General features: G+C 48.8%; 1 protein-coding gene across 3 annotated transcripts; it reads left to right on the top strand.

The window, feature by feature from the left end:
* Positions 1–1,339: 1,339 nt before the first annotated feature.
* Positions 1,340–21,981, top strand: HP1BP3 (heterochromatin protein 1 binding protein 3). 3 transcript variants are annotated; one of them, XM_027711422.2, is made up of 13 exons: positions 1,340–1,396; positions 8,621–8,811; positions 9,217–9,319; positions 10,870–11,020; positions 11,378–11,537; positions 12,199–12,342; positions 13,161–13,241; positions 14,975–15,129; positions 15,853–15,943; positions 16,600–16,759; positions 18,770–18,881; positions 19,822–19,959; positions 20,802–21,981. In XM_027711422.2, exons 2-13 carry the CDS (start codon positions 8,716–8,718, stop codon positions 21,085–21,087), a joined length of 1,677 nt encoding a protein of 558 aa, XP_027567223.1. In that variant the 5' UTR covers positions 1,340–1,396; positions 8,621–8,715; the 3' UTR covers positions 21,088–21,981. The 3 variants fall into 3 exon arrangements, with proteins under 3 accessions (XP_027567223.1, XP_039241521.1, XP_039241520.1); XM_039385586.1 differs by lacking the exon at positions 1,340–1,396 and adding an exon at positions 4,192–4,261; XM_039385587.1 differs by lacking the exon at positions 8,621–8,811 and having other exon boundaries at positions 1,354–1,396.
* The last annotated feature ends 275 nt before the right edge of the window (positions 21,982–22,256 follow it).

Raw genomic sequence — 22,256 nt, 5'->3', positions numbered from 1 at the left:
GGTGGTCAGGGATTGGAAGGGGCTGCCCCAGGAGGTGGTGGAGTCCCCATCCCTGGAGGTGTTCAGAAGGCGCGTGGATGTGGCACTTGGGGACATGGTTTAATGATGAACAGGGCAGAGCTGAGTTAGTGGTTGGACTTGATCTTGGAGGGCTTTTCCAGCCTTAGTGATTCCATGATTCCAAGCATGCTTATGACAGAAAAGAGAATAATCATAGTTAGGAAAGGCAATTGAGGAGTTGTACCTTAAAGTCAAGGTTAGTTAGAAGGATTTGGGGGAAGGGGGAAAAAAAGAACACCCACGGGTCTAGCTAAAAAAATAAACTTGGAGCAAAAGCACAGCAGGAGGTCCACAGAAAGAACTTCTGTTTATTACCCTGAAACAACTATGATGGGGGAAATACGAGTGTGGGTCACACCTCAGTTCTGCCTTGCCATGATAATCCTCACACCGGGCCGCTGAGGTGCAGATAAAAACTGCCTGAAACAGAGCAGTTCCCATGTGTGAGAACTTGTGAGCGTGTTACGACAGTGAATCCCCAGCTTTCAGCCAGACCTCAGCGCTGGGACCGGTGTGATTGCTGCGGGCACTAATTACACAGTAACGAGTGATGGGGTGAAAGGCTGAGGCCAAGGGAAGGCACCGCCCAGGGCAGGAGGACGAAGCAAGAGGCCAGAGCTGAGATACAGCCTGGAGCGCTCCGGGTGGGAATTCGTGGGTACACACGGAATCAGAGCAGTTGGGGTTGGAAAGGACCTCTGGACTTGGCAGTCCGACCCCACTGCCAAGGCAAGGTCACCTGGGGCAGGTGACACAGGAACGCGTCCGCAGGGTTCTGACAGGGCTGAGGAGGCGGCGGCGCGGCCCCGGCCCGGCGGGGCTGAGCTGAGGGCTGAGGTGGAGGGTCCGGCTGGACTGAGGGTGAGGTGGGGCTGAGGTTGAGGGTCCGGCGGGGCGGTCCCAGCCCGGCAAGGCTGAGGTCTGAGGGCCGGTCGGGGCTGAGGGCCGGGCGGGGCCGATGTTGAGGGGCCGGTCGGGGCTCCCGGGCGGGTCTCGGGACCGGCCCCGCCCCCCCCGCGCCCTCAGCGGGCAGCCATCGCCTCACGCGCCGGCGGCGGGAAGCGCGTGAGCAGCACCGCCCCCCCCGCCCCGCGCACGCGCGCTCCCCCCTCCCGCCCCGCCCTCACGTCACGCGGGAGGGGCCGGGGGGGGGCCGGCGTTCGAAAAATGCCCGCGGCCTTCCATTGGCCGCCGGCTCGCGGGGCCACGCCCCCCGCCGCGCGCCGCGGCCACGCCCCCTCCCCTCACGGCACCGCCCCCGCCCCTCCGCCCCCCCCCCGGTCCCGCCGCCGCCGCCGCCATTGGAGGCGCCGCCGCTTTGTGTCCGCCGGGCCCGGTGAGTCCCGGCCCCGCCCGCCCCCGGCCCCGCGCCGGCCGCGACATCGGGGCCGCCACCGGGACGCCGCGGGTGGTGCGCGCGAGGCGCGGGGGCGGCCTGGCGGCGCCGCCGGAGGGGCCCCGGAACTGCCCTCAGCCCCCCTCCCCCGCGCCCTGACAGGCCCGAGGCAGCGGGGGTGTCGTGACGGGGTGTCGCGACAGGCGGCGCGGGCGGGGCGCGGTGCCGCGGGGGGGCTCGGCCCGGCGCAGGCCCGAGGGGCGGCCCCGGGTGTCGCAGGGCCTGGCGGGGCCTCACAAAGGAGCTGCGGGGCCCGAGCGGCCTCAGAGCCGCCGCTGCCCCTCCGCCGGCACCGCGCGGGCCCTCGGGAAGGTCAGCGGCGGAAGGGGCCGACAGGGCCGCGACACAACAAATAATCGCTATTTATAAACTTGGGCAGCGCCTTGGCCTTCCCGCCTCCCGGCCGCTTTGGCCGTGCGGGTGTTTGGGTGTTTTTCCTGCACAAAGTCGCTTCCGAGAAGTGCCGCCGCTCGAGGGAAACCTCTGTCTGGCTGCGCTTCCTAAAAAGAGGTCCCTAATACCCCTCGGCGGTTACAGGGTGTGAGGCTGCAGACCTGTGTGAGGCTCCCAGGCACTGCCGAGAGCCTCCCTGAGCCCAGGTGGCCACAGCCTGGGTAAAGAATGTTAATGACCCTCCTCCCCTTAGTGCACAGGCTCTGCATAGAGAAGGCTGTTAAAGTCCACTCGGGAACGGGGCTGTTCCAGACAGGCTCCCATTCCCAATCATTATCCCTATCGACACTCTGCGCTGTGATTATTTTGGCCTAAAACATCACAAAGGTTTAAGGAGAGAAGGAGCAGCTACCAAAATCTCGGCTTACCTGCTTCACCTGGGGGCAGCTCCAGACCAGGGACACTGCTCTGAACAAATCCTTCTCACCTGTATTTTAACTATTTCCCCATTCACCAGTGTCTGCAAACCACTCAGCCCGTACTGGAGGAGAGGACAAGCTGGCCGATGTGGGGTTGTGGGTGTGTTCGCTCCTGTATACAGTGTAGCAGAGACTGATAGTTTGGGTAGTTTGTTTCTATCTGTGGTATTTCACAGATACTCAAGTATTTCTCACTTTTCAGGAGCGTTACCGAATTATCTCTGGGTTAACAAGTGTGTCACTTCCCAGTTCTTATCTAACTATTGAGTAAGAGTTGCACTCTTTTTCCCAACACATGACTTTTGTTTGTTTTGACCATAAATAGTATTTTTAGCATCTTCAAGAAAGAGTTGGCCAGCAGACTTTGGCAGGCAGGTCCCATTGAGGAGGAAAAGGATCGGAAGTGCTCGTGTTTATAAAAATTGTCACTCCTCCACGAGGGGAGTGAGAGGAGAGGGAGATGAGTTCAGTTCAAGAACTGAGGTGGTTGATGGACCAGGCAGGAGAGCACTGACCTTCCTCAGGTGGGACTCAAAGAAATTGGTGGATAGAGGGGGAGATCCTTGGAAATCAGGAATGAATGGGGGTAGGAAATACCCATAATTTCTTTTGAGGAGTAAATGCTTTAAAGAAAGTGGCTTTTGCAGCTTTTTCCCCTTTAGCTGTGTGCTAAATTATCTCCTCAATGCATCATTCACATTCCTCACGTAGAAGCTCATTAAATTATTTTTGTCCAGAATGTTTTTTCCTCTTGTATTTTCCTTTTCAGCAGAGAGTGATGTGTAAATCTTTTGGCAGTGCTTTGTTACAAGTGACCTGAGGTCCTCTGAGGATTTTAACTTCTTTGAGAGGAAATAAAAGTTTTACATTGATGGACTCTAATGTAAGGTGTGGGTAGATTTATACAGACTGCGAGGAAATAATGGCTTTTATCATGTATAGTTTTGTCTGTAGGATAATAAGTGGTGGCTGAGTAACAGTTTGGGAGGAGGGTTTATACAGTGGTTTTAGGTTTAATCTATCTAGACAAGGAGGAGATGGCCTGTAAAAGGTTCAGATGTAACATTTGCAGCCTAAATTTGCATTCAATTGTCAGCAGTTTGTCAAAATTCATAAAGCTGCATCCTGAATGAAGGTATTTTATCCAAGGCTATGCAACTTTCAGCAGGAGATTTTCATGTTGGAGTAGTTTAAAGTTTGTGACCTAAACTTGTTTTAAACTGAAGCTGAACCCTGTGCACTCTAATGGGGGTGATTTCATCCCTCAGCTGCTTGTGGCGGTGGCAGCCTGTGGAGAATCTGGATCAAGGATCATTTTAGCCAAAAACTGTTTAAAACTCTTGTCCCACAGCGACTGTCACTGTCACAACCCTGAGCATCAGTGCAGAGACTATTTTAAGACAGCCGTGCAAGCAGAAATTCTGCTTCATTAATCCCTTGGCTGAAGTTTTTGGGAGAGTTTCTGGGTGTGCTGGTGGTGTAATTTAGGGTTCACACTGGCTGTGACCCTGTGTGTGGGGACACGAGGAGAAACTCTTGGATACAGGAACAGAGGATAATCCAGGCCACGGAGACGATCTGCTGTTAGTGCCTTCTGTGTAGGTCACAGAGTGATGGGAGAGAATCTGTAACCTGGAGTGGTTTTATACTGAGCTGGGGTGAAGAGTGGAGGGGGGGCAGGAATTTACTTCTGTTTTAATAAACTTCTTTGCAGATTGAGCTGGCTTGGGGTGGGTGGTGTCCCTCTCAGGGACGAGGTGCTGAGCTCAGCCCTGAGTGGGAGCATCAGTCTCACTGTGTGCCTTTTTTTTTCTTTTTTTTTTCCTTTTCCTTTTCTTCTTTTCTTTTTTTTTTTTTTCCCAGTGAAAACAGCATCTGTGTGCACAGAAGGGCAGGGTTCAGTTTGTGCTGTGCTCTGTAAAAATCAGGACAGGTAAGGTGTGAGTCCGGTTGCATTCACAGCATTTGGAGCCAGAGGCCCAGTGTCATGGGCCCCCAGGGGGGCTAGTAAACCCATGACACCCAGATTCAACCCAGAATGAAAGTACTGTCAAATGGAAATAGATCTTTATGCTTAGAAAAACTCTCCTTTGGGTCTCTGAGTGTAGGAATTCCTGTGTTTGGACACTGGAAGCATGAGGAATTTTCTCTGTGCTCTCCTGAACCCTGATGTACGTGGGGTTTGTTGTTCCCCCCATTACCCCATGTAGGGAAGGAGTGGATGGAAATGGACACTGTACCACAGTCAGCCCAAGGAATGTGTTGCCTCGGAGCTCTTGGATCCGTGTCCTGGACCACTATTCCCGTTTAATTGGAACAAGCTGCTTTTTGCAGCAGCTCAGGTAGCCTGGAACAGATCCCTGGGAGCCTCCACCACAGGAGAGCTGCAAACACAGCCCTTGGAGCTGAATCAGCTGCAAAGTCTGGGCAGCTGGGACACGTCCCGGGAAATCAGTGGCCCCAAGGATGGGGATAAAACTGGGTGAATGGCAGCAGAAGAGGTGGGAATGCCAGCTGTGCTCGGCCACATGGGAGGGAGTTTCCGAGCAGGTTGCCAAACAAGGATCAGAAATGGGGACTAACTTGTGTTTTGTATCCAGTAGCGTATTTTATTCCCTTGCACAATTTTAGACTGGTTTAAATGACTAAATACTCCTGACCTGACTTAACCAAGTCCAGCTCAGTAAGCTGGAAAAGCCAAAGGCAGAGCAATGAGTGCTGGAACAGCTCAGGGAAGCAGCCGGTGACAGCATCAGCTAACTCCTGACAGATACATTTTGTGAAACACGTTTGTATCCAAGGTGTTCCTGGATATACACTGTGACCATGAGATACTGAGGGCTGGGGGAAAGTATCTGCTACCAGGGCTGGGTTTTTGGGGACGAGCTTGGGGGATTTCAGGGGGCCAAAAGCCTTGAAAGAGTTTAGAAAGTGATGGGTTTGGGCTTGTTTGATTTGGATTTACAAAAATATTAACATTTCCTGTGCCTTTTTTAGTGGTTTCTGAGACGTTTAAATGCTCTTCAGCTTTATAGAGTAGTAAACAATTGCACAGTAATCAATAGCCTGTTTTTTAAATCCAGTTTTACTTCACTTTTTAAGCCTTTCTGATGATAACCAGTTGTTCTTGCTTGCACTGCTTCTAAGGTTGTTGGGTTTGTATCCCTTGACACCCTGCAAGTGCATAAAAACTGGTTTTACCCCTTTTTGACCCCATTTCTAGACAGGGATCATGTACTTTATGCCAGTCCCATCTAAGTGCATCAGTCACCCATTTGTGTCATGTGACAGTAAGGGGACACCCCCCAGCTCAGGGCTGGACGTGCTTCCTCATTTTTCCATTGCATATTTGCTTTCAGCCTGCTCACCCTACCCCGAGTCCCTGTGACTTGGTGTTTCCAGCAGCCTCACACTTGGATTGCCATGTTCCAAACCTAATTTATCCCAAAACCTTTTCCCTTGAAGGGAGACTGAAGGCTGAGATAAGTTGAAAAATCTCATGACCAGCAGAAATTCAAGGACTCGGCCAAACTATGCCTCAAATTAATTTTTTTTTTAATGTTCTTGTGTCTGTTACACTGGGGGGGGACTCCACACTTCTGAAATATTATCCAAAATGTGTCTCATTTGAAGCCTCTCTTTTTGCTCTGACAATGTGCTGATAACTCAGGAGAGAATTGCTATAGTTTTTCATAACAGTTCCTGGAAAGCTCTCTGTGCCTTTGGATCTTCCATTAGTGGACGTTCCCTGAGCTGGGAGACTGGACACATTCCAGAAAACCAGAAATTTGGGGGTTTTTGTTGCTTATCAGCTCCCTGCTGCATTACCAGCTTTGGAATGACTAGTTCATCTTAGTTTGGGAACCTGTGAACCTGCAGTTCAAAGGACCTTTAGGAAAATGGGTGTGAGTAGCTGTGTGAGGAGTAACTTTCTGTGCTAGTGTGAGTCCTGCTGGTTGTTTCATTGCTGATGTGATTTTATTTTTCTGAGCAGACCAGATTTAAGTGTTCATGATGCTTGTGATTGTAACTGTGGTTCCTGTTTAGAGCTGTCTTTTGGAATAGAGTGATCAGGTGATGTTTTGTGCGACTTGATTTTTCTGTTAAATGAATCTATTTTATTTGGAGGGGGGAGTCAGTTTTCTTGCATTGCTCTTGCAAAGCTACCTAGTTTTTTGCTTCATCTTTTTGAGGGACTAAATTCAGGCCTGTTTGTGATTGATATTTCACACCCAGTGCAGAAAAACGACTTTTGATCCCTGTGTGGAAAGAAAGGGGCTGAGCAGGTGCAGTGAGATGCTCTCACAAGGTGGGGCTTGTGACTTTGCCCCTGGAGACTCTCAGTGCTTTGAAGTCAGGAGGAGATTATCCTCCTGCCCCCTTGATTCCCTTTTGAGCAGGAGATGATGATCCATGCAGAGGGAATCAACGATTTCTGCTGGATTCTGCCTTATTTGCCTGCGTTGTAGGCACAGAAGGGAGGAGTTGTGCTGTGTTAAGTTTTATTCTTCAGAGCAAAAAGGCTCAAATGGTTTGTACACTGATCTAAACAAAGAGATTTTTAGAACTCAGGCAATTTTAAGTCAAAGTTGAGAGTATTGTGTTTTCATGCATGTGCCATGCAGGTCACACAGTTCAAAAATAAAGAAAACCCAGGACCAGGGCAGCCACAGTGTGGCTTGTGTGTGTGTCATCCCAGGGAATGTGCCTTTTGTATCCCCCAACTGATTTCCCTGAGGAGGGATTTGGAGTTGTTTGTTTTAGGAGTCATTTCAAAATGTTGTCATTTTTTTAAAGGACTTCAGGCTCTGCGTGCCTGAAAAAACATTGGATATTGAGCTGAAACCTGGTGAAAAATTTAATTTTTCCTCCCACTTTCCACTCTTAAGGAAGGATTATTCCTTAAAACAGGCCAAAAAGGTGCTGGGCTGTAGTTCATATGTTCTAATTGACCATTAGTATTTTTTCCCATCCTGACATTTCACAGGAAAGCTTCATTCATCTCTTTTTTTTTTTTTTTTTGGGGGTTTTGGCATGTGGTGTGTTTTGATTCTTTCTGTTTTGTCTCAGAAGAAAACATCCGGTGCTGCTGGGCTTTGCTTTCCCTGGTGCTGAGACAAGTCCGTGGTTTTTCAGAGTGACTGTTCAGCTCCTGTCAGAAGTGCTTCTGATTAGGAATCCCCAGTGCTGGAAAATGAGAGGACTCTGTTTTGGGCAAGAATTGGTGTTGGTGTGGTACAGGGCAATGGGGAGAGCAGTGCTAAGTGCTGAAAAAGTGCTGAAAGTCATCTTGAAAGCAGGGCTGGCAGTGATGGTGGGTCTCTGTTCAAGAGGAAAACACTCAGGTTGGGGAAGATACTTATTAAAAGTGAAAATGTGTGGAAAGTGCCTGCCTTCTGAGCAAAAACCCACCCAGAAGAGAGGGAAATGGGAGCATTTGGCTGTTCTGTGTAAGGAAGGGAAGCACACAGGCTGGAGGCTGGAACTGGGGAGGATGGGTCCAGCCCTGGTTTGCTGGAGGTGAGGCTTTGCTTCTGGGGGGTTTGAAAGGGGTGCTGAGAGGAACTGAACGAGCCTGTCTTGGGATGAGCCCTGTTCTGTGATGGAAGCAGTGGAGCCCCTCTCCATAGGAGGGGCCAGTGCAGGCAGGTGGGCAACAGGTAAGAAAGGCTGTAAAAGTGTAACAGTAGTAAGGAGTGAGCCTTGGTGAGGGTTAAACTAAGCTTAACCTGTTTGGCATCCATGGCAGTGTGTGTGCTTGGAGCAGAGTTTTGGAAAGCTTACCTTTTTTGGTGGAAAGCATGGAAAATGCTGGTTTGTTATCTTTCTTATCAAAAGACTCCTTCTTTTCTTTAAATGCATGGGGTTTAATTTGGGGTGGGGGCATGGTTTGGATCCCCAGTGTTTGTGTTTCCTGCCCAACAGACTGAATGGTTTAATTCCTTGCTCTGTGTGTCAGCTCCTGCTCTCACCCAACGTCACCGAGGGCCACAGTGCAACGGCTGCTTTTTGCTAACGCCTGCCCTGAATTTAAAGAGCCTTTTTAATTTTCAGCCATGTTTTAACGGAGCAGGTCTGGCTTGCACCTTCCCCAGTTCTGCTCCATCCATAGCTCTGCAGTTCCCATCCACGTTTTAGCCCCTCTGTTGAATGCAAGTGTTGCTTGTCAGTTGTGTTAGTCACGAGCTGTAAATCATTTACCCTTTTCTTTTTAATCTTTAGTTTGATAGATACGTGGACATAGATGTTTTTGTTTTGTTAATTTTCACACCACATCTTTTCTGTACTTTAGGTTGACTCCTCACTGCACTGTGAAAACCATTAGGAAAAAGTTCCTTGGGGTTAAAACCTGGGGCTCCACAGTGTTGGGGCTAGAAATTAATTTAAATGGCGACTGATCTGTCTGAAGCTGAACCCGTGCATCATAAGGCGCTTCCACTCTTAACGGGAGCTCAGCTGATCCACACGGACAAGTTAAGTGAGGTAGGGGCTGGCCCTTTCTCCAAGCTTGCCCTTGGATCAGTCCTTGACTTCCAGGCCTGCTGAAGGTTACTCAGTACTCTTTCTCCCCTGCTTCCAGGAAACTCGACTGGGAGTCTAACAAACTCTGCGTCCCCTCCCCTGCTTTCCTGAGATGATGTATCTCTCAAAATCCTCATCTCTCATTTAATTTGGAATTGAAATTACTTCTTTTATAACCATAAAATACGAATCTATCCTCTCCTAGTACGCTTTGAAGAAGCTGGTTTGAGGGTTACTGTGCTTTAACATCCTGAAAAATCCAAACCAGAACATTTCTACCTATGCTGCTTTGATTTGCTTTAATCCCATTTCAAACCTCTCTGATTCTTCCCAGCATCTGTAGTGATTTTCATGTGCTTTTTGTAGAAAGTCGAAGACGACACGATGCCAATCCGCCGCTCCGTGAACTCCACTTCCCGGGAAACTCCTCCCAAGAGCAAACCTGCCGAGGGGGAAGAGGTCAAAGCAGGTATGGAACAGGTCAATAGCGGGTTGTTAAAGCACATCCAATCACAGGTTTGTGTTCTGAAGCTCCTGAAAAACCCTATTGCCAAGATTAAAATATCGCTAATGCTTGGCTCCTTGTCACAGGCTTTTCCAGGATTATTGGGAAGTTGTGTTTTGCAGACACTGTTTTCAGCCTGAACCCGTTTGTTTTGTCTTTCATGCCCCTTGGCAAAGTCCTGACACTCCAGACATGAAAATCTGGCTAAATATAGTCCCTTTTAAGCTTGCACATCTTTTAGAGTAAAGAAATTGTGAAGTTTCAGTAGTGTCAGGATGATGGCTTGAGATCAAAAGGTAGAGTTAATGAATAGAAAAACAAAGCATTTAATTTTTTTCTTTGTTTTTCTGAACAAAAACATTTTACCACAATGTGTCATAAAATCCAGTCTGATGTTAACGTGTCTGGGCTGAGCAGCTTCACCTCAGTGTCTCAGAATGTGTCATTTCACTATTACAGTTGGTTTCGCTGGCTTTGTCCTCTTTGGTGTCACAATTAACTGAATTACATACGAAACCTTCTCTTAATTCACTGTGCATTTTAAATGCCCCCGTGGGAAAACTGTGCAGGAACGTACCAGGAATTCTTGAGCTGCACAGAGCAGTGATGGTGGGCAGCTCTTTATCCAAAATGTGTGGAATTTTGGGTTATATTCATCTTATCTAGTAGGCAGCCCAGCCTCTAAGGCCTGTTCTCAGCTAAATATATATTTGCTAAGTTGATTTCTGACTGGATTTGATTCTTCTGATACACGAGTGTTCCTGCCAGGGCATGTGCAATCTACAGCATTCCAAGCCTGGACAAATGGGATGGGATGGTAAATACCCTTCAAGCGCTTCTGGGTTTGAAAACAACTTGGTCATAAACAAAGCTACTTTGTTGAATCCCAGACTGGTTTAGGTTGGCAGGGCCCTTAAAGCCCATCCCATCCCACCCCCTGCCACGGGCAGGGACACCTCCCACCAGCCCAGGTTGCTCCAAGCCCCGTCCAACCTGGCCTTGGACACTTCCAGGGATGGGGCAGCCACAGCTTCTCTGGACCTGTGCCAGTACCTGTGTGTGTCTGTCTACATTTCCTGTAGAGATGTATATTTTTCACCTTCCTGAGTTAAAAACACTTAGTGCTCAAACTAGTGGTAGAATCTCAGTGTTTCATGGCAGTGGTTTCCTCCCCCCTTCCCCTCCCAGGCCTCTCTGCTGAGGGACAACTGCAACAGCAACTCCTGGAGTTAAGAAGAGAACACTGGGGGAATTGGTTCATTGTGAAAATGCTACATGATGTTGTTTGCAGTTTTTCTGGCATGTGGGGGTTGATTGCACTTTATTGAAGCTTTTTTCAGTAGTTTTCTTCACTTTTTAAGTTACATTGAAATCATCTATTTAAATTAGAGAAAAGAAATCAGTGGGAAATAATTTTGGGGTTGTGTTTTAAGCCTTTTTTTTTCCCCCTTTACATTCCTGAAGAATAGAAGCTAGTTTTGGGCAGTAACTTGATGCTTTTTCACATCTTTTAGATGCAGAAGTCACCTCTGAGGAATCTGCCTCTGTTGGAGAGGAACAAGAGACTGAAACCCTGCCTGCTGCATCCAATGAAGCAGAACAGCCAAAGGAACCTGAGAATGAAGGGAAGGGGGAAACAAAGTCCTCAGAAGAAACCAAAAAGGAGTAAGGCTTGCTTGATGCTGAATTCAGGGAATTGGGTGGGATTCTGAAGGGAGTCAGGGTTTAGAGAGAGAAAGGGTGGTGGGAGAGATGGGGGAAATGGGAAGAGTCCCTTAAGGAGCTCATATTTGTCAGGAAGAAGCTACTGATCATATGTAGCTGCTGTTCCAGAACACACGTGAGGCTGAATATCGAGACAGGCTCTCTTTTACTCACAGAAACCTCAAAATATTCTATAAGTTATTTTAATTTAAACAATGTCAGATGTTCTGGGCTGTGGGGTTTTTCTGTTTTGTTCTTCTGCTCGTTGGCTTTGTTTTAGTGCCTCTTGTCTTACCGTTGCTCTGTACAATTCCCAAGCGAGAAGGATCAGTCCAAGGAGAAGGAGAAGAAGGTGAAGAAGACCATCCCTGCGTGGGCCACGCTCTCTGCCAGCCAGCTCGCCCGGGCACAGAAGCAGACCCAGATGGCAGCCACCTCCCGGCCCAAAATGGATGCCATTTTAACCGAGGCCATCAGGGTGAGCAGGAGACAAGTGTGTCTTTGGTTCGTCTGTTGCAAAGCAGAACAATGTGTGTGCCTAAAATGCACCATTTCAGCTTGCTGAGGTACAGGTGGTAGTGCCGTCTGTCAGCAGCAAAGCTGGTGTGTAAGGTGTGTGTGCTTCTGCCTGGCAGCCCATGGAGCTGAAATGTGAGTCCTTGAGGATGATGAAGGGCCCTGTAGCTGATTTCTTGGTTTAGAATTCATTTCCCTCCCTAATTACATTATGAGAAACAGTCAGGATGGCATAACCTGGTGGATTGCTGTCATCAGTGGCTTGCTGTGCCTTCTAGATGCATTTGACTTCCTTTATCTTGATTAAGACATCTATTTGATACGTGTTCTTTCTTTATCATTACCTTAGTCTGATTCAGGACAGAAGGAGATACTGTAAACCTGCATTCCAAAGTGGTGTTTGTTGCTTTACTGTATCCCTCCTGTGCTGTTGTAGTTGTGCTGCAGCTCTCCTTTTGAAGGCAAAAGTTAAGTATTTTATTAGTCCTTTTAAGCTCTTGAGTCATTGTGGGGAAGAGGCCAGCCCTGGCACCCTGTGCCTCAGTCCAGACTCTGTTCTTCCAGCCCCACTCAGGACTGTTCCAGTGCAGGTGGTTTCTACCCATGTTTTTTTTCTGTTTCAGGCCTGCTTTCAGAAGAGTGGTGCCTCGGTCGTTGCAATAAGGAAATACATCATCCACAAATACCCTTCCCTGGAGCTGGAGAGGAGAGGGTACCTCCTGAAGCAAGCACTGAAAAGGGAGCTGGAGAGGGGGATCATTAGGCAGGTAAGAGCTGCTTTGTGGAGCAGCACTGGAGGTAGCAACACTGAAGGGAGACTTCTTACAAGGGCCTCTGGTGACAGGACAAGGGGAATGACTTCAAACTGACAGAGAGTAGGTTCAGGTCGGATATGAGTGAACAATCCTTCCCTGTGAGGGTGGGGAGGCCCTGGCACAGTTTGCCCAGAGAAGCTGTGGCTGCCCCAGCCCTGGAAGTGTCCAAGGCAGGTTGGATGGGGCTTGGAGCAACTTTCACTAGTAGAAGGTGTCCCTGCCTGTGGCAGGGGGTAGGATGGGATGAGCTTTAAGGTCCCTTCCAACCCAAACCAGTCCATGATCCCGTGACTTACACAGGAGTTTCTTAACTCCATTAGCAGGTCTCTGGGTTGACTGTGTTCTCCCTCGTGGAGGTTAATGAGCCTCTGTCTCCACTTTATTAGACCCTGACAGAACTTCAGCACTGTTTTGTCACTCAGCTACTTTGCACAGTTGGTTTTTGTGCAATTCCTGACCGTTTCTGGGGGTTGTGTCACAGCATTGCAGCAGCACGTGAGTCCAGCAGTGGCACTTCTGCAGCAGCGTGGGTTTCTAACACTGTAATTTATGCCTGTGTTATCTGCCAGGATCTCCTGCTCAGGACAGCAGAGTCTGTATTAATGTCTGGCTGCAGCTTCTGATCTTACTGAAGTTTCAGTGGGTTCAAATCAGGCCTCTGCCATCGCCAGGGTGACAGTACATTCAAAATCTGTGTCATGATATCAGTGAGTCCCTCTCAAGTTGTTATTGTTCTGAGTTACCCTGAAATGGACTTTCTTTTGAACCAGGTGAAAGGAAAGGGAGCTTCTGGGAGCTTTGTGGTGGTGTCTAATGCAGGAAAAACTGTTCCAAAAGCCAGAGACAGAAAGGTAAGATGGACCATTTTAAACCATACTCTGAAAAATCTTGCACTGAAACACATGTACCTTATGAAATGTACCTAACCCCTACACAAAGAGCGTTCTTCTCCTTGCTGTGCTTTTCCTCCCCAAGCACAGTAATTAAAACACCCTTCCCACTCACTCAGAATCAGAAAGCTACTATGAGAACTGAAAACCAAGTTGAATAATCAAATTCTTAGTTTTAAAATGTTTACATTAAACCCCTAGGCTTTGGTTCAGAGGCAGAAAACTGAATAACCATGAAGCTCCTCCTCTGTCTTTACCTGGTAGAGAGAGATGCCTCTCAGGTATTGTAAGAGAGCTTTATGCTACTGCTGTGTCTGTTCTATCTGTTGTGTGGATAAAGGGAGCACTCCAGTCTTCAGGACTGCCAGGTGAACGTTTTTCCGTGAGCTGTGAGGGCAGAGGGAGGAAGAAGAAAAAATCCTAAAGCTGCTGGAAGAAACTTGCTGATGTTGGGTGTTGTTCTGAGGCAGTCAAATGTGATGGGGCTGGTTTTTTGAGTTAGTCACGGTTCCAGCACTGCTGTTCTCCACTCTGTGCTGTGCTGGGTGTGTGAGACACATTCCTAACGCTGCAGTTACAAAATCCTTAGCTGGAATTGCCAATCCCCAGGGGCCTTAGACAGGTGAACTTAGACAGGTAACGCCTTGGTGCTCCTCTCTTACCTCCCAGGGAGACCAGGAGCCCTAAAACTGAGGGAAATGGTCACACACTTGGTGTAGGGCACTGAAGGAAGGTAATTGCATTGTAGCTCTTTAAAAAGAGGCCACTGGCCCCGTGAGAAGTGTGAGCAAGGCACCTGATACCTGCTGACACATCACTTCTCTGTGCAGCTTATTGGTGTCTTTGTAGTTCCTTTCTCTGTGTGGCAGCAAAACAAATGTTTTTGGTGAATTCAGCTGGCTGGGGAGCAACTCCCTCACTCACTGAACTGTTTGCAGAGCTGCTGTTCAGCATCAAATCACCGAACTTCAGCACATTTTCTCTATAAAGAGTAGACCTTTTTTTCCTGATCATCCTCTCTCATTGTAACAAAAGGGATGGAGGAAAACTTAGAAGGGAGCGTTGGCTTCAATCAAGCTCTTATTGTGTTATCTCAAAAAAAATGGACTCGTGTTTAGCTGCTCATTTTGGGGAAGATTTGATCTGTGTAAATGGGTCCTGCCTTTGATGGGTTTTAATTTTCATGTCAGAAAGGGTTGTAAAGCACTGGAACAGGCTGCCCAGGGCAGTGGTGGAATCACCATCCCTGGAAGTGTTCGAGGAATGTGTGGATGTGGCCCTTGGGACATGTTTAGTTGGTGGCCCTGGCAGTGTGGGGGGAACAGTTGGACTCAATGATTTTAAAGGTCCTTTCCAAGCTTAATGATTCTGTGATTCTATGATTTTTCTCCTGTCTCATTGAAGGGTAGCAGAGGAAAAATTTCTATAGAAAGAGGAAGGAAATAGTTAAAAATATGTGAAATACTCAGCAATTTGTATTTGTAAAGTTTTCCTAAGACTCCTATGAAAATTCAGCCAAATTTGCTCCATTTTACTTAAAGTTTTAAAGTTGTTAATTTAGAGAGCTGCCTTACAGCACCTGGTTTTCCAGCTCTGTGGCCATGGTCAGGAGCACTTCTCCCCACCTGCGCATTGCTGGTGCAGAAATGCAGAGTTTTGGGCCTCACTGATGTGTTAAAGTGTGTGTGTTTCAGAAAAGCACCTCCGCCCCGACTGCAGAGCAGCAGGTGAAGCTGGAGGACGTCCTGCCCCTGGCCTTCACCCGCCTGTGCGAGCCCAAGGAAGCTTCTTACAGCCTGATCAAGAAATACGTGTCTCAGTATTACCCCAAACTCAAAGTAGATGTAAGGTAGGTGCTGGAGTCCTTTAGCAAGCAGAGGAGCAGGGAAACTCAGCCTTCCTCTGGCTCTGCCTCCCTTCGTGGTGATTCAGTCCTGTATTTAGGCAGCCAGGTGCTGCTCTGAGTTGCAGAGCCTGTGGAAAGCTTGAGGAAAAGCGGTGCCTTTTCCTGCATCCCTCCACGCCCAGTCTTTGTTCCTGGCACTGACAGCAGTGCTGCTCTGCACACCTTGGCCAAAACCACATCCCCTTAGCTGTAGGGATGTGAAGGCCTCTGCTCAGGATCTCATCCCACTTGGTTCTGGATGCTTCAGCTGGCACACGTGTCCAGTAATCTCGCAGTTTGCCTCTAGGGAGCGAGTTGAGGCTTGGGAAGCAAAACTAAGAGAACCCCTTGTGTCCCCTCTAGCAGGGGCTTGTGTCAGCCCCTTGGTTACCCGTGAGCAGACTGACTGCCCACCACATCCAGGTGTGCTGTTCCAAGGGAGGGAATCCTGCCCAGGGCAGGTGCCTGTTCCTGGCTGTGGCACCGAGCAGGCGCCGCAGCTCAGCTCCCGAGCACTGCCGTGTTCCATGTCGTGAGCCCGCTGACAGGTCTCCATTTAACGTGTCTGGATGTGGGCAGACAGCACGGTAAGCGCTGCTCTGCTCACACTCTGCAAACTGTTGTCTCTCTGTTTGTTTTTGAAGCTGTCAGTGTGTGTCAGTAAAGCTTTCTCCTCCTGCGTTTCAGGCCCCAGCTGTTGAAGAATGCCCTGCAGAGAGCTGTAGAGAAGGGCCAGTTAGAGCAGATCACAGGGAAAGGAGCGTCTGGGACATTCCAGGTCAGAGACTGAGTTCCTCTTCTGTTGACCACAAGCCTTGGATGTCAGTGACTGCGCCCTGTCCCCCCATCACTGGGTACCCCTTTCTCCAGCAGCCTGGCACGTTCAGGACTTGTCCAACTCTGAAGCAGTAGGACTCTTGGTCTCCTCTTGGTCTCCATTTCAGGAGCAGACCCCCCGTTTCCTTGCTGAGCGTGCTGTACACGCTGCCTCAGCTCTGACTCACCAGCACAGTAGGGAGCTGGGGGGGTAAGCCTTCCTTTCCATCCCTCACTGGAAGTGCAGCAGGTACCCCAGATGCCTGCTGTGTCTTTTACGTCTGTGCCACAGAAGTCCTTGGGTACATTTGGTCCGTGGGATGGAGGATGATGTGATTTGTTTTGCTTTATTCCCTCCCCTGAGCGATAGGCCCTTAGACTTGCAGTGTGTTTGGGGACTGGGATGAGGTGTTGCTGATAAGCCCCCCAGGCCAGCTGACTGACTAGGCCTGGCCTCCCACTTAAAGCTGGGAGAGCAGCGTTCCCTGTGCAGTGTTTTAATATTAAACGTATCTGTGCTAATGCAGGAGCGCCGACCCACCTGGTGCAGAGGAGTTGTCCTGACCTGGTTTGGGAGAATTTTGTCTTGATGCTTTTCTCTTCCTCCTTGGAAAATAGCTGAAGAAATCAGGGGAGAAGCCCCTGCTGGGTGGGACTCTGATGGAAGACGCCATCCTGTCTGCTATTGTGGCCATGAACGAACCGAAGACCTGCTCCACCACAGCGCTGAAGAAGTATATCCTGGAAAATTACCCAGGGACCAACTCCAACTTCCAGGGTAAAGTACCCATCCATGTAACACTTGGATGTGCTGAGAGGGAGAGTCCTGCAGCTGCAGATGTGCCTGTGCAGCACCTTTAAACTATTCCATCAAGCTTGCAGGGAGCTGCAGCTGCTCAGCTCTTTGTGCTGCAGAGATGCTCAGTGGTTTTAATTCCCATCAGTCCCTTTCAAGCCGGACAAAGGCCAGTTTCTGAGACAGAATGCATGATTCTCTTGTCTGTAGCCAGGAAGGGGGAATAGTATTCAAGTACTTTATTGTTCTTAAATCACCAAGTGGATTTCATCTGTCTCTCTCTGTTTTGAAAGGCAACAGCTTGGTATCAATGCAGTTCCTAATTGCTTTTTATTTAGAGAAGTTGCATAGTCTGACTTCTAAAAAAATTCCTAAGCACTCCTCTTACTGATTTGTTTGAGGTTCCTTGTTTGGCTTTGATTTTTAAAGGTCAAGCAGATGAGGAGAGAAATTAATCCTGTTGTATTTGGGAGGAGGTTTGGCATGTCTTTGTTCCCAGGAGCAACACTAATGTCTGGTTTGACTTTTGCTTTAGCAGAAGCAGTGCTATCAGAGCCTTTAAAGCAGATCTTGGAATGGCTTATTTGGGTAATTTGGGCTGAGCCCTGATGCAGTTGGAGGTCAGCTGAAGCAGGCTGAGGTCCCAGCAGTCTCTCCTCGAGTCAAACCTGAAGGTAGATCAGTTTGTTCCTGTGGTGTCACAGAGCTGGTGCCAGTACTCAGGACAAGGGGCTGGAGAGGAGATTGCTGATCCTGCCCTCTGCACTTGGAGCTGAAGCACAGCATCAGCACAGCTGTTTGGTGCAGGGCTTACTGATACACAGCACACCTTCCAGGGCTAAAGAAGTTGCCTGAGGCCTTCTGCCAATTAGAGACTGATGTCTACTGTGACTTCTTAATCTTGGGGCAGGGAAAAGAGCTTGCAGGCTTCCTAAGTGAAATAAACCTTCCTGGAATGGAAATGTCCCTGGTCCTTAGAGGGCTGCGCTGAGCCAGCCTCCACTGCTTGTCACTCCTGCAAGGCAGATAAAGAAATCTCAGCTGCAATCTGTTGTTTTCTTTCTCCTTCCGTTACGTAAAAGGAATTTTGATGATCTCTGCTTTGTTCTGAGAGCAACTGGAGGAAGATCTGATGAGATGAGAAAGCAGAGCCAGAGCTCAGCTCTCCTCCCCAGTTTATACCTCATCTTATAACTGGACTTGACTGGAGTCAAATCCTTTACATGCTGCTGTTGATCTTTGGTACCCAGAGTAAAACCAGCCTTGTGGTTATAACCATAAACCTCTTTGGAACGTGCTTGAGGGCAGACCTCGCTTTTCCCTGGGTTTGGAGGGAGCTCAATATATAAATGGCCCCTCTAATTCAAGCTGGAAATGGTTCTGAACTGACTAAACAACCTCAGCCCTTTGCCACAGACAAAGATCCCCTGTACTTACTGTTTGAGTTACAATTTTTACACAGTGCACAATGGAATGGCTGAAACAAAAGTCTGGAATGACAGACTGGAATAAAAAGTGCATTTGTTGTATTTCTAGACCAAATATTTTACCCCTTAAAAAACAAAACAAAAAGCAAACCACAGAACAGGGAAGGATGCAGCACACATGACATTCAGAACATGAGGAGGGAAAAACAGGGAAAAAGGCTTGTTTCAAAAAAACTCTTTGGAGGACAGGGTGAAGAAAGCTGAGACCTGGGTTAAATTTGGACAGAAGTAGTTACATGGTGCTGCTGAATGCATTTGAAGGAGCATCTCTTGATCATGACATCAGAAACATGCACCATTCTTGACTTCTTCCCTCGAGAATGTAGAGCTACACTTGCCACGTGCTCAAGAACAAACACTTGTATCTTACTTGAAAATCGACTGTGAGAGGATTTCCCATCCTGACTCCAGCTCTGCTTTCAGAGGGCACTGCAGAGAGCAGTGAAGTCAGACAAGAGGACAAAGATAGTAACAGTCTTTCTCTGATTTCTTTTCTCTTTCACAGTGCATCTACTGAAGAGAACCCTGCAGAAATGTGAGAAGAATGGCTGGATGGAGCAAATTTCTGGCAAGGGCTTCAGTGGAACCTTTCAGCTTTGCTTCCCTTATTATCCCAGGTAAAGAGCTTGGCTGTAAAATGATGTTCAAGAGAAGTGTTGCACAGATCAGGTGGCAGAGCTGAGGTTCCTGAGCCAACCTTCTATTTACAGGGAAGCTGTGGGGGGTTTAGTAACTGATGAACTGCCAAATTGTCACCCTTACTCTGGATAATGACATTGCTTGGGTGTCTGACTGTGGGTGAGCATAAAGCTGATTTCATTAGCAAGGGAAGCTTTTAAGGGCAGTAAAAATGCTGGGCTCAGTATTCTCAGGTAGCCTGCCCTGATGCTTTTGTTGCAGGCTGGGGCTCTTGAAGTGTTCTGGTGCTAAAACAGACTCACCTGAGCAGGGAGTGGGGTGGGTTCTCAGTGCAAGGCTGCTCCTAAGGAGCAGGACCCAGCTGTTAGCCTTCCTGAAGGGAGAGGAATGGGAGGAGGGAGCATGACCTAGATTAGCTGCTGTGAGCCTAAACCAGCCCTTCTGCTCCTGCTGGGAGCTGATGTTGTGCTGGGCCCTGTGGAGCACCAGGATGGGCATTGGTGTCCCAGGAAGAGCCAAATGGCAGCATAGTCAATAAAGTCTCTACTCCCCACCTTCCTTTATTGCACACACACAGAGACCTCACAGCTTCAGCCCACGTTCAGTCCCTGAAGTCTGATCCTGCCCCTTTGTTGTCTGTCCCCCTGGGTTTGCAGCAAAGGAGAAATGAGGGAGAGAGCCAGAGCAGAGGCAGTGTAAGCCTGGGGCATTCCTGAGCTGTTGTGCTTCTGCCATTGCAGAGACTGAGGAATGTTGGTTTGGGATAGCAGCAATCACAGAATTCTGGGGGCATTTCTGGGTTAGGCTCAAAGCTGTAACCTTAGGGGGAGTCTGCTGTGTCAGATGAGAGCCAGGCCTGCCAACCCTGGAGTCGTATCCTTAGAAACAAATCACACTCTGACCAGACCCCTCTTGTAGCCCAGATGTGCTCTACCCAGAGAAGCAGCAGGATGAGGACTCCGAGGAATCTGATGAGGAAGAAGAGGAGGAATCTGAGGAGGAAGAAGAATCTGAAGAGGAAGAGTCTGAGGAGGAAGAGCCCCCACCAAAGAAGAGGTATGGCAGCATGAGGGATGAGTGGGCTCCTTTGGATGAAATAGAAGTGTCTGTCAGAGCTCTAGAGTGCTCAGGGGACTCTTGGTGTGGTCATTTATCCACAGGGCTGTTACTCACAGGTGTTGGAAGAAGTTTCTAATTATTCCTTGCTCCAGAGATACTGATCTCCCCCATTCCATAATTTGAAGCTTTCCTCTTTCTTCCTCTTGTGTTTATTCTTCATATTGCCTTTAGTCCCCTGCTTTATAAAGTGTGATGTTTTACATGGGACTTTTTCTATTTACTAAGTGTTTCCTTAGGAAAACTCTTCCCTACAGTATTATTTGCAGCTCTGTAGCCAGATGAGACCTGCCCTCACTCAGAATGTGGATTTAAGATGAGTGTTGTTCATTAAGTAATGAAATTCCATTTAGAGAGGAGAGGGAGTGCTTAAGGCTCTTAATTGTTCTGACAGCTCACTGATTCACTGTCATTATTTATTTGTTTATTTGCCTAAGGAAGGGGCTGGAAGCCTTGCTGGCAGAGCTCTGTGGGGATGGGAAGAGCTCAGCGTGGTGAGAGCTACCGGAGGAGCTCTTGTTGTTTGGGATGTAGCTCATGGAACGTGCTGCTGCGGGAGGAGCTCTTGTTGTTTGGGATGTAGCTCATGGAACGTGCTGCTGCGGGAGGAGCTCTTGTTGTTTGGGATGTAACTCATGGAACGTGCTGCTGCGGGAGGAGCAGCCGTGGCAAAGAACAGGGGTGCCAAGATCTGCCTCGTTAATGCAAATTGCTGACAGCAGCTCTGCTCCTGGTACCCTCACACCTCCACTGAGCTCCTGTGCTGTCTCTCTTCCTGACAGGATGCAGAAGAGGCCACCTCCCAAATCCCGGAGCAGGGCCCCTCCAATGAAGCGAAGAGAGTCCAAACCCAAGCCAAGGAAAACCCCCGCAGCCCGCCGGGGGAAAGCGAAGCCCCCTCCCAAGGTTAAAACCCCTGCTAAGAAAGCCAAACCAGCAGCCCCAGCCATCAAGAAACCCTCTGGTGGCAGCTCTTCCAAGAAACCAGCAGCCAGCGGGAGGAAGGAAGTGAAACCCTCTGCTAAGGGCAAATCCACCATGAGGAAATCTCTCCGGGCAAAAAAGTAAAATGTTTCCAGTGTCAGGGAACCCCATGGTCAAATCCACAATCTTGTTTTATAAGTCAACGTGCATTTGTATTTTAGTTCTGATGCTTAAACACTTCTTTAATTTTTTTTTTATTTTTGTTTTCTTGAATGATGGGGGAAAAGCTGAAAACTAAATCAAACCGCCCCGAGGGTTCGGTAGATCTCGATGCTGTGCCTCGTGCCTGCCCCTCCCCTGGAACGAGTCATCTTTAGTTTCTGCAATAATTTTAGGACTTTTCTAGGACGTCTCTAATCTGTACATTTACGGTGTTCCGCGTGGGTTCCGGGGGGAGGGTTGGCTTTTAAAACAATTCTTCAAAGAAGATCTTTATATCTTTAGACAGCAGGAACAGGATGACTGGGGGAATGTGATTCTTTAATGAGAAGGTGCCGCGGCAGAAGAGTCCTCCCTAGATCCCTGCGTGCCGAGGGCCTTGGCGCTTCCGTGGGGGAGCCGTGTACATACAGCACTTGCACTGAGCCCCGAGGTGCTGCTTCCCTCAGAGCCACGGGCTGAGGGGGTGGCACATCCAGCTCCTCCCGACCAGCCAGGGCTGTGTGACGAGGGTGAGTCACATCTTCAGCCTCTCCTGAGGGTCTGGTGCCAGAGGGGCTCCAAAAGGGGCAGTTCTCGATCAGGCGGGTGATTTGAATTAGTGTTTCCACACCACATCTGTTACCTTGAAACCAAAATATATCAAAGTCTTCTTGAATCCAACTTTCAGATGTTTTTAAGAGATGAAAAAGCCTGAGTTTGTCCCCTCTTGTTTACCCTTTTTTAAAGAGAAGTTGGAGAGCTATACAATTGCTAATGTAGAGATGTTGATAAGTGACAAACATGCGGTTTGCTAAAATAAAATGAAACTAGATTCCAGGCCTGCTTCCTGTGTCCTTTCTCTCCTCGCCACAGCTTCTCCTCCTGGAAAGGCAGAGAGGAGGGAATACAGTCACCACGGATTGCTGCAGATGCAGATCTTTGTTAAAAGCACAGTGCCAGCGTGATTTAGCCTGAGCCCCTGCCAAGCTCTGTAGCTGGACCAGCTCCTGACCTTTCTCTTCCCTGGTTTTTCTGGAGACAAAGGTGAGCAAGAAGGAAGCTCTGTTGGAACCTCTTGCTGCTCCTCTTCCCCCTGTGGGATCAGTGGGAAC

This window comes from Pipra filicauda, unplaced genomic scaffold (assembly GCF_003945595.2).
Source record: "Pipra filicauda isolate LSUMZ 115617 unplaced genomic scaffold, ASM394559v2 scaffold421_size600610_pilon, whole genome shotgun sequence".
In the NCBI taxonomy this organism is placed as follows: domain Eukaryota; kingdom Metazoa; phylum Chordata; class Aves; order Passeriformes; family Pipridae; genus Pipra; species Pipra filicauda.
Note: the sequence above shows the minus strand (reverse complement) of the source record. Positions and strands in the feature narration are given on the sequence as shown.

Bases quoted from the DNA above. Each gene is read 5' to 3' on its own strand.
- HP1BP3 (XM_027711422.2), top strand. From the start codon at position 8,716: ATGGCGACTGATCTGTCTGAAGCTGAACCCGTGCATCATAAGGCGCTT. The intron at 11,538-12,198 runs GTGAGCAGGAGA...TTTCTGTTTCAG, and splicing joins TTTTAACCGAGGCCATCAGG to GCCTGCTTTCAGAAGAGTGG. The intron at 16,760-18,769 runs GTAAAGTACCCA...TCTCTTTCACAG, and splicing joins GACCAACTCCAACTTCCAGG to TGCATCTACTGAAGAGAACC.